This window comes from Charadrius vociferus, unplaced genomic scaffold, assembly GCF_000708025.1.
Source record: "Charadrius vociferus isolate BGI_N301 unplaced genomic scaffold, ASM70802v2 scaffold180, whole genome shotgun sequence".
NCBI classification, from domain to species: domain Eukaryota; kingdom Metazoa; phylum Chordata; class Aves; order Charadriiformes; family Charadriidae; genus Charadrius; species Charadrius vociferus.
This window is the reverse complement of record NW_009646412.1, coordinates 57,290-72,141: the sequence shown is the minus strand read 5'-3', so window position 1 is coordinate 72,141 and position 14,852 is coordinate 57,290. Positions and strand designations below refer to the sequence as shown.

The 14,852-nt window shown below is 39.2% G+C and overlaps 1 protein-coding gene across 1 annotated transcript in view; it reads left to right on the top strand.

Annotated features, from left to right (window-relative positions):
• The window catches only part of LOC104282366 (sodium leak channel non-selective protein-like), a gene marked incomplete at its 3' end in the record, with an annotated part of 141,683 nt that overhangs the window by 73,533 nt on the left and 53,298 nt on the right, over positions 1-14,852 (top strand). Inside the window, exons 7-9 of the mRNA XM_009880458.1 lie at positions 1,718-1,860; positions 1,983-2,087; positions 4,791-4,877. Coding sequence (XP_009878760.1) covers positions 1,718-1,860; positions 1,983-2,087; positions 4,791-4,877 — 335 coding nt within the window. The remainder of the gene's footprint in view (positions 1-1,717; positions 1,861-1,982; positions 2,088-4,790; positions 4,878-14,852) is intronic.

Here is a 14,852-nt window from a genome sequence, read left to right as displayed (position 1 = left end):
GACTAATTACGTTTTCCTAGCCAGCAACTTTTAATAGATTCCTTTTTTTCCCTTAATCTCTGCCTGTCCTCAACAGCACTGTTTTGTTCAATAATTTAATCAGTTCAGCAACAGTATAATATTAGATAATTGAACCATTACTTTATGAATTTTTGAAATGCAAAATACCCATGAAGTAATCACTGATGAATATTTCAGTATTGATAGAGACCACTCTCTTTTCTGAAGAAACAGAAGGACTTTTGCTATCTATGCTTGAATGCTTTTTCTTTACTTTTATTTTTATTTCTGTCCCCTGGTCCTGAGAACCATATGCAGTAAATAGGAAGGAATCCAATAACCAGAAAAATTAACAGAAAGGATTAACATTTTTGCCTAACAGCCATGACCATGTTAACCATTCAACACCTACGTATCAAAGGAGGGAGTTTATACCAAAGAAATTCCATTCATCCCTGTCTCCTCTTATCAGTGAATATTTATCTGTGGAAGGAACTCCCTAAGGCAAAATCACTTCCAAGTTCATCCCACCTGTGTTAGCAAACAAAAGGATGTAGATGCTGCAAATTCAGTGGCAGAATAACAGTGCAGAGCTCCTTATAGGCTGATGTGATTTGGGGGGGAAACTCCTGGACTTGGGAATTTCTGACTAAAACCACTCCTTTCTCTGGGAACAGGATCAGATAGTCGGCTGGTTCATGTTTACGATCTGTGTGTTGGTAGCAGCTGCTCTGTTTTGCTAAGGGCAGTACTCCTCACGCTCCCTCTCTTGTATCCAAGATGTTTCATGAAACGAAGCAGGAGTGGAGCGAAGCTAGCAGGTGGCCGTAGGACAATTCCACAATTTCACAGCAGTTTGTGAGATTTCACAGTTTAATTTCACAGTTTAATTGTGTTCCTTCTCAGAACAAAAAATAACTTCAAACAAGAACGGCGTACAAGCCCTAACCACAGCCTGTATTTTGAAGCTTTCATTGCAGAGATAAGGAGGAAGGGGGAGCTGGCTGGAGCATGTCATCCCTCAGACATTAGGATGAGTTTGAGTCTTAAGTTTAAAACGAGTAACTTCATAGCTTTTATTCAAAAATAGTTTCTGCACACATGAACCCCTCATAGCTTTTCTTTGATCTCCTCCCCCGCTCCCCAGAGTGATGTAGGAAGTTCAACTTAAAAATGCTTTAATGTTTTTTAAGGCTACACATGTATCTTAATGCAGCTACCCTGGCTACCTGCCTGAATTTTGAAACTGTTCCGTAGCTTGTTGTAGATGCTTAAGTGTGCTTGCAAGTGTTGGGCACCTTTTCGGTCTATTGCTGCTTCCTCAGTGCTGCTGATATTCCTTACACCTGCTGAATGTTGATCCAAAAGGTTTTAATTAAATCTGCCTTTTCTTATGGATGCTGCTGAAGTCACATGATGGGACAAATTCTGCCTTTGAGATATTTGCATACTGCCAGTGAACCCTTCTAAGGGATTATGCATATGTGTCCAGGGAGAGGAGGCAGTCCAGTCTGATACAAAACCAATTCATATTCAAATGCAAAAGGAAGAAACGTGGAAGTGCACCTGAAAAACTTGTCTTTGAAGTGAGGAAAAGAGCACTGATTGATACTCTGTGGAGAAAAGGAAAATAAAATAGATAAAAGATTCTTGTTTGCCGTTATTGAAAACCTTCAGGGAGGCTTAATGCCAAACATTTTCATTTTTCCTCTGACAGGCACAAGCATATTTACTGTTTACGAAGCTGCTTCTCAGGAAGGCTGGGTGTTCCTTATGTACCGAGCAATCGACAGCTTTCCCCGATGGCGTTCATATTTCTATTTCATCACCTTAATTTTCTTTCTGGCCTGGCTTGTTAAGGTACTGAAAAATGTGTTCTTTTAAACCTGTCTGAAATGTAGATCATATTAGAATTAATTTCTTCTCTTTCCCTCTTGCTGAGCTTTGTGTCATCCATTCTTTTCTTCTTGTTCTGTTTTCAGAATGTTTTCATCGCAGTCATCATTGAAACGTTTGCAGAAATTCGAGTGCAGTTCCAGCAGATGTGGGGGTCCAGAAGCAGTACTACTTCAACTGCCACCACCCAGGTGAAGCATCTGAGATACTGAGGTTCTCTGGGGACTTGATGGGGTTTAGCTTATGAATGAATAATAAGCAAAAAAATCCTGTGAATTATTATTTTACCTGATTTATTTGATGTAGCATGTTACCACATATATTTTAAAGTTGATATATTAATTTTCCTTTAAAATTAAATTCTAGGGTATGTTATCCAGCTAAACTTTCTAAAAACAAATAACAGCGAAGACTGTAATATGGTTCTTTATGTGGCTGGGTATGTTATCGCTAAGGTTTTGTTTTCTTTTAATGAAGTAGCATAATGCTTTTTTATCATGTCATTGCTGGGTTTGGAATTAGGGTTGCTATTGAATATCACTTTCTGTGCTAAGGCAGAAGAGCTGAAATTGCTAGCTGTAGCTGGGAGAAGAGATGTCAGAGGGCAGCTGAAGTGTTTGGGGAAGCTGGTCCTGGAACTGAGAAGGGCATGTTGAGACCAAGGAGGAATGAGGTGCTGAGGCAACGAAAGAGCCAGGCTAATATTTGGGGTTGCCACAGAAAGCAACACCCCGAATATGAGAGAATGAGTAGGAAGAAGCCATGATAGGAAGGGTGCTATGTGTGGGCTGGGTAGTGTGAAAGACACGATATGAAAAATGGGGGCTAAAGGGTTGAGATTTCAGTTCTCCCACTCATTATTGTAACAATCGTATTATGTGTCCTGAATGAACAAAAGGCCAGGCTTTTCCAAGCTAGTGCAGTTTGCTGTCTATAAGAGGGACCAGTACTGATTGTCTGCAAAAAGCCCTTAGAAAGACTGATATGAGGAATGTACCCATGAGGAAAATTTTTCTAACCTCTGTAGCTAGAGATTATTTATTTTCTCAAACCAGAGGATTTAAATGTTTCAAAATTATTTATTAAATATTTTCGGATATTTCTTTGGATATTCCTCTAATCCATATGTAAATCTAGTCTTTTTCTGCCTACTGCTGCATTTTTCACCTCAAATAGACTTTGTGGCAATAATTTCTACCTTATATATGTCTTTGTCAAAGCAGACTTGATGATATCAATTCAAAATCTAACAGAAGGGGATTTTTCCACATGATGCGTACTTAGCCTGAGGAACGTAATGTTCGTTTCATCTCTGATAGGACAAATTCCTGAGCTGTATAGGTTTAAGCAACATAGTCTCAACTAGAAGCTGGAACAGAGAGATCAAGGTAGGGAAACTTAAGAAGCAGCCAACATTAAGGAATTTCAAGGATAAAAGAAATTCCCAAAATAGCATCATCATGCCAAAGAATATGGACGTGTTGAATATAAATTGCATCATGCAAAATAAAAATAGCATGTTGGCTGCACACAAGCGAGTGGTTACTTTGTTCCTTGAGTCACTGGCCTAATGGGACATAAAGGGAGTCCAGCTTACTGAACTACAAAAATGATTTATCTTTTTCTGTATTAAGAAGGGCAGAAAATTTCTTGCAGGGTTTCTTGTTCAAAGCACCAGGCGAAAGTTAAAAACCTTGCTTGTTTTGTGCATGAAATAACCTTGAGAAAAAGCAACAATATCTTGCTTCATTTGCCCACTTCATAAATCATTAAACTGGTCCTGAAACTTAGTCCTATAGAAAAGAAAACGAGTGTCCGAGAGTCAAAGTCAAGGAAGGGGTCTCTGGAGAAGGATAAAAGGAGGTTCTTGTAAAGCACTTTAGCACTTCACATTAAAGTACGGTACAAAGAGGAGTAACTCAGTGCTGATCTGAGTTGGCAGCATTGCAACCATATTTGTGTGACACTGTCCCCAGTCTAATGAGCACTTCTCTCAGGATGACTTTTAAGCTTCAACCACACTGCTGTGGCTGTTCTCGAGGTGACTTGTTTGGGTGCTGGGTGTCAAGGAAAAGTGGCAACTTCTCCATGCTTCATTACATAGTATATGCAGACTCTCAGGTGGCAATTCAAAATGCTGGAGCCATTAATTTTCTTTCAAGGACATGGTTTCTCACTGTTCCTGATGTCCAGCAGTCTGCATCTTTTTATGTCCTAATTTCTGAGAAAGAAAAAAAAAAAAAAAACCCACCAAAAAACCCCCCACAAAATACCAGAATGCTTACACCTACGCTTCCAGAGGTTATTGGCAAAATGTGAATACCACTGTGGTCAAGAGAGCCTTTTCCATTGACATCATTAGACGCAGGATATCATTCAGCTATTTGCAGGAATTATAAAGTCTGAGTAACAGTACAGAAGAACTGTACAGCTACTCTTGATATGCATCAGTTCAACAAAAATAAAGCCTGATCCTTGGAGTAAAGTAATTTTGCCGCTAAAAAAGACAAGTTTGTCTATTATTTCCAAATGCACCGTGAAACTTATTTTTTGGTCACAGTGTATTTGTGTTTTCTCAGGATAAGCTTACCTTAGTAAGGAATTTATTCTGAACAGTACCACCATCTAATGATACTGATCAGAGATTAATTGAATCGGTTTCTACATTAGGACTAATAGAGACACATTGTGATTGATGTTTTCTGAGCAAAATTCAGAATCTATTAACGTTGGAAAAAGAGCATGTTGCTTTTTTTTGGTAGCAGTAAGAACCATTTCCCTCTTATTTTAAACTAGCTATCATCGAAATGTATGCAGGTCCTTAAGGGGAATGTATTATATTTCACTTGTATTTATCAGCACATAAAACATTTCTGACAATTTTCCCTTTCAAGATGTTTCATGAAGATGCTGCTGGAGGTTGGCAGCTTGTGGCTGTTGATGTGAATAAACCCCAGGGCAGAGCTCCTGCATGTCTACAGGTACGACTTTGCTTTTTAATAAATCGGTGTGTGTAACCAGCACCGCTCAAATGTTGGCATAAGGAGACTGTGGTGAGAAATAGCTACAATAGTTTTAGACATGAATTTCTTTAAATCCATTGCTTTCTGCTGGGTAGGCTTGTTCTTGACAATCGCAGATGAAAAAAACAAGATACAACACACCTAAAGGGAGAAGATTATAAAAATGCGTTCCTTCTGAAGGCTGTGTTTTGTGTGCTCATGAGAGAAAGATTTTAGGTTTTTTAAATGCAAAATAAGATAAGTAATCATCCTTTGTCTTTCAGATTTTATATACAAACTGATTCCACTCCTAGGTTATTCACAACAGAAATGCTTGTTTATTAACTGCAAAGTACAATAACATATGCCAAGAAGCATGACTATTCATAATAAACACAGAAGTACCTCATTTCTTCTTGTTCCATCTTGAAAATAGGCTCACAGAAGAAGGGGGAAGGGGCTTGTAGGTAGTAAGCCATAGAGTTTTGAAACTTCCAGATTTAATATTCTCACATGGATATAGGTGAGTTTGTAAAACTATATCCTCATTGTTTAAATAAATCCAGACTAAGATAAGTAATATTTTTATAAATCCCTTTTTATTACAGCACGTTGTACCGCAGCTCAAATTTTTATTTGCAGGGTAAATAATGTTACTTCTGGATGAAACAAACATGCTTCAGAAAGCCAAGTCTACTATAGCAATGTGATAGCATGATGTTTGCTGGCAGCATGTACGTTGTTGAACACTAAGCTGGCAAGCGTCTTTCATCCCCTCCACAAGCCATTCATTCTCAAATATCTCTGCTTGGTCAAACCACTGCCATATATTTAATTGTATCATATGTCTTCTCTGATAATTCCTCTTCCCAAGTTTATTTCTTGATTTGGTGGTGTTCTCAAGTAACAGTCTCAGACATGTGGATAAAATGTAGCTGAACTCACAACAAAAACTCCTCCAGATGAAAGTTAAGATAGCATCTGACTTACCTGGTCTGCCTTTGTTGTCTGTGGTATTGCATTCTTGCCCCTTTTAGGAACCATGTGAACACACAGTAAATTGTGTTCCAGGCAACATAAACCTCATGCATCAGTGGGTGCTGCAACTTTTCATAATTGCAACTCAAGTAGCAGTTTTCTTCTCTTTCTTCATCCCTTTGTGCAACATCTTCAGGGTCTCCAGTAATCTGTGACCTTACTGGATGTCAGTCCAAGGAAAGCAATCCAAAGGAAAGCAATGTTTTAAAATCTTATTTTACTAGGATAGTGCCCAAAATAGGCTTTATTCTTGTGAAGTGCAGACTAAAATACAGGCCCAAAGAAAGCAAAATCTCAAAGTCTGGCTCAGCACACACACTTTTATTCATCTCACCACGCATTATTGTTTCAGTTCTAGCAATCCAAAGTAAAAAGAAAACAGACTTCCTAAAAAATTAATGTATTTATAGCCTTTGCAATATATTACAGGCATTCTTTATGCATTAATTCCCTAGTGAGAGGTGAGGTAGTTATTTTCTAAGGGTTTGAGTGGGTTTTGTTTCTTCAGAGGATTACTGTGCATAAATCTGAATCTAGGAAAGAGTTAATCAGATTGGAGAATATATATCCTGCTGTTAGGACACATTCGATTAATGTGCATTCTTTTGACCTTTATTAGCTAAGTATATTGTCATTCAATATCCTGTGAAGGATGGAGTTCTTAGAAAAAGGTAGTGAAGACTCTCTATTGCCCTGTACCGTTTTAATTAAATTTTGCAGTAAGTTTGATTTTATTAATTCCTCTCTGGGCTCTGTAAATATTACTGCTCCAAATACAACAGGGAACGTTATTAAAACTTCTGTTTCAACAGTTACATGGGTCTGGGTCTGTGCTTTGGTGAAACTCCACTTATTCAGTGTATTAAGTTATTTAGAATTTACTTCCTCAACAAACTGTACTGTGCATCGGGAGAGGAAATACCCTAGCAGCTAAGGGAATGGAGAGGGACTGTGGAGATCTGCCACACACAAATTTCCTGTAGACCTTGAGAAAACTGCTTAGTAGGTATCTTTGCTTTAGTTCACATTCCTTATGGGGGAAAAGTGTATCCCTTCCAGATTTGGCTACTCTTGTGTTTAAACCTACTACTTGTGATGCACTACAATAAGATGGGCTTGTGCTATCTAAGTTGGCAAATAGATACATCCAGCTCTCTAAAGGAGGGAGTGATGGAGTTAAAAATAATGTGATTTTTGTGTGGTGTGTAACATAAAAATCTCCCTAATACAGGTGTACTGGGTTTGCTTGGCAAGGTTTTGATAGTGGGGAGGCTGCAGGGGTGGCTTCTGTGTGAAGGTGCTAGAAGCTTCCCCCGTGTCCCACACAGCCAATGCCAGCTGGCTCCAAGGTGGACCTGCTGCTGGCCAAGGCTGAGCCCATCAGCGATGGTGATAGCACCTTTGTTCAGAAGGGGGGGGAAACCTGTGCAGCAGCAGCCAGAGTAGAGGAGTGAGAATATGTGAGAGAAACAGCCCCGCAGACACCAGAGTCAGTGAAGGAGGAGGGGGAGGAGGTGCTCCAGGTGCCGGAGCAGAGATTCCCCTGCAGCCCATGGTGAAGACCATGGTGAGGCATGCTGTCCCCCTGTGGCGCAGGGAGGACCCAACACCAGAGTAGGTGGATGTGCTCAAAGGAGGCTGTGACCGTGTGGAGAGACTGTGGTGGAGCAGGCTCCTGGCAGAACCTGTGGTCCCGTGGAGAGAGGAGCCCATGCTGGAGAAGGTTTGCTGGCAGGTCTTGTGATTCCATGGGGGACCCACACTGGAGCAGCCTGTTCCTGAAGGACTGCACCCCATGGAAGGAGCCAGGTTCACGGAGAACTGTCTCCCATGGGAGGGGCCCCACACTGGAGCAGGACGAATGTGAGGAGTCCTCCCCCTGAGGAGGAAGGAGCAGCAGAGACAACATGTGGTGAACTGACCACAACCTCCATTCCTCGTCTGCCTGCACCACTCGGGGGGAGGCGGTAGAGAAAATCAGGAGTGAAGTTGAGCCCAGGAAGAAGGGAGGGGTGGGGGGAAAGTGTTTTGAGATTTAGTTTTTATTTCTCATTACCCTACTCTGATTGGATTGGTAATAAATTAAACTAGTTTCCCCAGATGGATTCTGTTTTGCCCATGACAGTAATTGCTGAGCGATCTCCCTGTCCTTATCTGCCTTTTATCATATTTTCTCTCCCCTGTCCAGCTGAGGAGGGGAAGTGATAGAGCAGCTTTGGTGGGCACCCAGCATCCAACCAGGGTCAACCCACTATGACAAGTTTTGGAAGACACTTCACGTGGACTAGCTGGGTCTGTTGGGTTTTACTAGTTTGTTTGGCTTTTGTGTGACCGTGCTTAGTGCCCCAGACCAGGTCAGGGGTTTCAGCCTGGCAGGCCCTGCTAACCTAGGCAGAGTATTGCCATGGTGCGTGGAGCAGTGCAGGTCTGGTGCTGTTCCTGAGCAAACAGCAATTCAGACAGAGGTACCATAAAGGCTCCGTGCAGAGCCTTTGTTACTCACTTTGTCTCACACAAGTGTGTCACTGTTGCACCAAACTGCTCCATTAGATGAAATGAATAAGCAGGCTAACCATGCCTTTGCACTTCTGTCACAGCTGATCTGCGAAGAGGGGATTGCAAAGGAGTTTCAGAATCCCATCGAGTGTGTAGCGTGCCTTGGTGTGTCTGAACTGCTGGGCAGGTGAGCGAGCACCACTGTGCTTGCCAGGGTACCCCCTCTTGTCTCTCCGGAGACCCCACCTGCCTTTCCACTGGGCGCATGGCATATAAGCAGAAGAGAACCAGTGTGTGCATACAGATCTGGGATCTGCAAGAGCCTCTTGTATACAGCAGCATAGTAGTTAAAAGTAAATTAAGAATAAGCCGTGAGAGATGGGCAAGAAAGATGGGCGTTACTCTAGTATTTTCAAATAACTTTACCTCAGACACTTAAGTTTTCTTTAGTTTTTTAGAAGTGGCTGGAAGTGGCAACATGAAAAATTAGTATCAGTATGGTTTCTGATTTTGACTCGCAAATCTATCCTAATGTGGGGCAAAGAGGCTTTTATTTTGGTATAATGGTTTTATATTTTTTGCATTTTTCTTTTGAGTGTTCCCAAAGGTGCTTTGTGGTCTTTTGTTACTTATGCTCACTGTTCCCCATGACTGGCATTGATTTTAAATATTGATTTTCTTTTGTCACTGAAAAATAATCTTTGTGTTTTCCATTTTAACATGAACCATTTGGCATGAATGCATGCTGGGACTCCCACGTTGTCACATTATTTTGCTGTTGTTGATATCACTTTAACACATTGTAGTGTGTTAGAACTTCCTGCCTACCGTGATTTACTCCTACGAGCACAGTAGGAAGCTCTCAGTTCGCAAATAAAGAAAAACTGAGCACCAGGTTCCAGAAAAAATCCTTTAAAAAACTCTTTGAGCATGTATTCACCCCTTTAATCCCATGTTAAAGGCACACAGTGTTTCTTATTATTAATTTCCTGTTAATTTTAGAAGTTGTTGATGTTTTTATTACGCCTTCCTTCTCTTTGTTTGCCTGTCTGCAAAGACTTGTAAAATACACAAACTGATTTAAAGCTGAACTGGGAAGTTTCAACCTACATGTCTTCTGTGAACCTGAGTTTGATATTACTAACACCAAGTAATGACATCTTCAGTCTTCTCAGCACTCAGTTTTGTAATGAACAGAGAAGGTCTGGAACTGTGGTTCCTGTGGGGAGCACTGCGCCAGACAGCAATTCCCTGTTCATGGTAATATTTTGGGGTCATATGTCCAGCAGAAATGAAAAGCCTGGCTGGAGATGGAAAGACATTTAGACAAAGCTTGAGAACACTGTGTGTGATGTGTCAGCATAAATGGAAGTGGTCACCTACTCACAAGCTGTAAGTGCACTTGTACTCTTGATAGTAAAATCTTCAACAGATTAAAAATACTGTATTCACTTTTAATCATATGTGCTCTATCTAAGGAAGAAATATAAGGTCACAAAGGTATGATCTGAGCAAGCAAGTGATATTATTATGATTCCAGTGTTCCTGAATGTCTGATTGTCAGAAATTTAATCATATCTTTTTGCCTCAAAAAAAAAAGTAGTCCTTCATGCTGCATATTATTATCCTGATGTGTTACAGAATTCTATACAATCACAGAATTTTAGAGAACCTTGAAGGAGTGACAAAAAGATCAAAAGTAATATTGAAAGACAGAAAACATATAGAGGGTGGAGGAGACATGGCCGGAGAAGCAGGAATTGAGTGTTTTAGCAGTTTCATAATGGATAGATTGAATGAGAGGGAGAGAAATGAGGTGAAACAGTACTTAGGGATTTTCACTGCAGGAGTAACAGAAGAGAGCACCAGTGGGTTTTCTCCTCTTCTCTTTCATGGGAAGTAATTATTGGTGAACCAGAAAAGTCTGGTAGTCTATTTATATACTAATTTGCCCTTTGGTTTAACTTTGGAATCAAGCAAAAGGTATGTCTGCTTAGTCCTACTCTCTTCTTACCTATGGTGGCTTTCATTAAATTAAATACATATATAATATATTTCTTCCAATTAACTGAAATCCTCTCTTACAGTGAAAGAAAAATCTTCTCTTTCAGTTGGCTAAAATTAAGTTTTGATTTGAATGAGTTTATTATTTGAGTATATTATACAAGTTTATTCAGAAGCAGATTAAATTGATTCCAAATCCTAAACTTCTGAGGCTGTCATTAAAAAAAAAAAAAAAAAAGATTTCTTTTTTCTGTACCCTTTTCTCGTTTAGGAAGCCTAGAAATTGCATCGGTTAACTGAAGCTTGGATAGTTCATTGATGTACTTGGCACTGAAACAGGGCTGAAAAACAACCGTATTAGTTTTACTGAGGAGACCCAGGAGCAGAATATGCAAAGTGTAAATGTAAAAGCAAGCTGTTAGTTTTGGTAAAGTGCAAATGGTGAAAAAAATTAGGTGGAATAGAAGACTCTGCAGGGAAACTAAATGTATTGGCAAAGAACATGCACAAATGATGTCCAGCCCCATCCAACCTTCCTGTCCTCATGGGAAGATAGTAAATCCTGGGCATTATGCAAAGAAAAAAAAAAAAAAGAAAGACTTTCAGTATTTTCCACTTGTACAGAGGGTATGGGAAGAAATGGTGAAATGTGGTGAATGGAGCAAAGGGGTAGAAACTCCAACATCTAATTCTTGGACTCTGGTTGGGGATTCATAAAATGAGCTATTGTAAATGTGTGCTCGTTTCAGCTTTATTCCATTTCAGGTGAGGGAGGTAAAGCTGTTACCATCCTCTACTGTCTGCTTGCCCCCTTTTTTCAGGGGCTTTAACCACAGTAACAACGGCAACTGAAGAGGCAGTGAGTTTACTCCTGGGACACCTCAGCTCACTGTCTCATCTGGTAATGTAAACTGGTGTTCACTTCCGTTTATGTTATTAAAAGAAGTCATGAATTCAGCCAGCTGAAATGATGGCAGTCCATTTAACTGGAGGAAGGAGGGGACAGGGCAACTATAATGTAAATGAGCTGCTGCTGCGGTGTTGAGAACTAGTGTCTTTTTTTGATGAACTAAAAAGATAATCTCATAAAACTGGAGAACCAAACATTTTTTCTCCCATATACATTTTTCAACATTTTTTACTAAAAGGGACCTGAAAAATAATAGCCCCATGATGTAGATATTGGAGAATACATAAAACTGGCAGAGAAACAATGCATTTGCTGTGTCTCCAAAATCAACCAGTACCAGAAATAGGCATATATAGATCATCCTTCTCTGAGCTTCTGGATATCCATTTATGCTGTCATTCTGTATCTTGGACTCCAGCAATCATTCATTTAGGGACTTTCTGAAATGGATGTTAAATTTAGGCCATTATACTTAGTATCGATTGATGGATTTCTCACCTATCAATTTGTCTAGCCTTTTTTTGAACCTATTTATTGTTTTGGCCTCCAGAACATCATGTAGGAACAAGTTACATAAAGTAACTACGTGGCATTTTAGTTGATTACAACTGAGGAATTAATTTGCTGATTTTCCTGAGATTACTCAGTAATTACAAAAAACATAGTGTAAAGATTATTGGTTGTAATTTTGAGATGGATGCTCCTTTTCTTTTTAATAAAAGAAAGCATTTGAAACAATGAAACTTGACAGTGGCTGGATCACAAGCTGTTGTAACATGCAATCAGTAACAAGAGGAGGGCAGACATGAGTGTCTGAGGATGATAAACACCAAGTATGGGGCATGGTCGGTTTATGTTTGTGCTTGTGTATACAAATAGAATTATCAGTCATGAAGAAACCTCAGAAAGGGAAATAGACTTTGAATATCAGGAAGGACTGTTAAAAAAACAGAGCTTAGTGTATTTGGTGACAAGGCTGTCATTTGTAACAACTTTCAATCTCCCATAAGTAATATTCTGGGATTCACAAACATTAATTAGCTTAATGATTATTAGATTCCTATTGTAATTTTGTGTATGCTTCTATTTCTCTGCTATTGTATACATGCATCTAAAAGAAAAGTACTTTCAAGGGAGTAAAAACTGCATGCATATTTCGCATCTTCAAGGCATACAACCTCCCTCCCTCTTTCTTGCCTGCCTGCCTTTTCCTTTATAAGCATTATACTGAAGCACATACGTTCACAATGAGTTAGACATAGTTCTTTTATGTTCATGGTTTCTTCTCCATAGTTTGCCATTTACTTGCTGAACTGTCTGTTCTTGTTCATTACAATCAAAGTAAATTACTAGCCATAGTTTGTAGCAATCCAACTGCAGAAACTAAAACAAAAAGAAAGAAAACGTGTTATTGATTTCACTGTTTTGCATTTGAACAAATAGATTTCATGAACGCAACTTTCCTCAGCTTGAATATGTAATTTTCCTGCAGACTTAAAGTGTCAAAATCCCATCGTAAAGGCAAAACGAATAGGTGTTAAACTATGATTAAGCTTATAAAAGGGTAGTGGTTTTCCTTGGCAATATTGTTTATTAGAGGAGGGCCTGCTGCAACAGAAAATATAGTCACATCAGGCCCTTGGCATTTCCTTGGGACATGGAGGAACAAGTGTTTGGAATTTGTCTGAGGTAGTAGGTTTTCAAAAATCTTTGTATGTCAGAGTTGTGGAAGCCTTGGCTGACACTAATAATCAGTCAAGGATCTCTGAAATCTTTTTTTCTCTGATCCAAGCTGAAAGTAGAACCTTTTGTGTAACTCCTAATTTTCAAACAAGGCCCCAGAAAAACTTTCTGCTGCACAAGTAGTAAGTTTTGCATAAGGATCTTGACTCTCTTTCACACAGGCCTGTGCAGTTCAGCGATAAATGGCATTAAGTAGTGACATTCAGTTCTTCCAACATCTTCGTCAAATTAATGAGCTAAAAATCTCTCACGATAAAAATAGACAAGTTGTTATAACATTTTTAAAAGACTGCTTCACCTATGTGGATTTTTTTTTACCCTCAGTCTTTTTGCTGGGATGTGAACAGGCAGAGTGGACCATTTTTCTAGCATTCTTTCCAGCAGTGGACTTCAGTACAGCTTGTACACATAATTTGCACTTAGAAATTTTGGGGCACATCAGTGTCAGTGGATTATAGAAACTATTCAGTAACGCCACTAAAATGAAAGTTCAGCCGAGTTTCCTTTAGAAAATTTTATTTCTAGTGTTAAATATGTCCAGTGTTTCAAATCCCATCAAACTGAAAACGGGTATTTAAATTGTCATGTAGCTTTTTTGTTTAGCACAATTATAGCAATCAAAGTGTTGGAAGCAGCAGCAGCAGCAGCATGACTTCCTTTAGAACTGTAACTTGGATGACAAATGTGAGCAAAGTGGAAGACTGCAGAGTTTTAGAATAAAACTAGCAGGAATTTTTTTTTTTTTCGTGTGAGTTGTTTCCCCCCAATGTTTTCCATATTTCTAGTATTTCTCAAAGAAAGGTCTCTTTTCACTAGGACTGCAAAGAACATCATGTACTACAGCTGTGTAGGTTATTAGATTGTTCTTTTTAGATGTTTCTTTTTAGATTTTTGAAACTTAAAAAAAAATCCATGTTGCGCTATCTTTTTCTTACTGTTGGGGTCTCTAATCCTTTGAGTTCCTCAGTAGTCAGTGGAGAGAGTTATTCCCATCATGAATCTGACGATAATTCACATGTTGGGGATGCTGAATTGCCTCTCGCATTGTCTGTATTTTTTCATAAAATACTATATGTATATAGTATTATATACATAATATATAATGTATATAAACTGTGTGGCCTTCTCAGCTACATAAACTGTGTGGCCTTCTCAGCACCTCAGTGAAGTTCCTAAGAGTAAGTGGGATGAGTCTGAGCTAATAGATATTCAAACAAACAGCTCTTACTAAATTCTGAAATTTTTAAGTGCCTATTTCATATTATGCTTAAAACTTTTACTTTCAATTATGCATAAATATGTCTCACCCTAAAAAAAATCTATGAGAAAAGGTCTTTGCCTTTTCTTATCGTAGTCTTGGTATTCTGAACACAGACTCTTAACTTTTGAGAATCAGCATGGTCCTGATTCACCTTACCTGTCTTCAAGCTGTTAGCGGATGCCACTGGTAGGATCATAGTAGCCCAGAGCCAATAGACAGAGATGGGTATTGCCAGAGGGCAGCTGAAGATCTGAGTCTGGCGTTGCCCATCACACTACACACTGCCTCAGAGCGCAGAGTGTTTACTTTCCTATTTTAGGTGTCCCAGTTCTTTTGGGGGGAATCTCTAAAGCCAAAGTCTTTACCTCCTCTTTCTCCAGTAGGCCATAATAATCTATATTATGTATTTCTGATGTGCAGATTTAAAGCAAAATTAAGTCCTGCTTCAGCAAGCATGCATACTGATTTTTCATAAGTATTTTGCATTTATTAAATCCTGCTG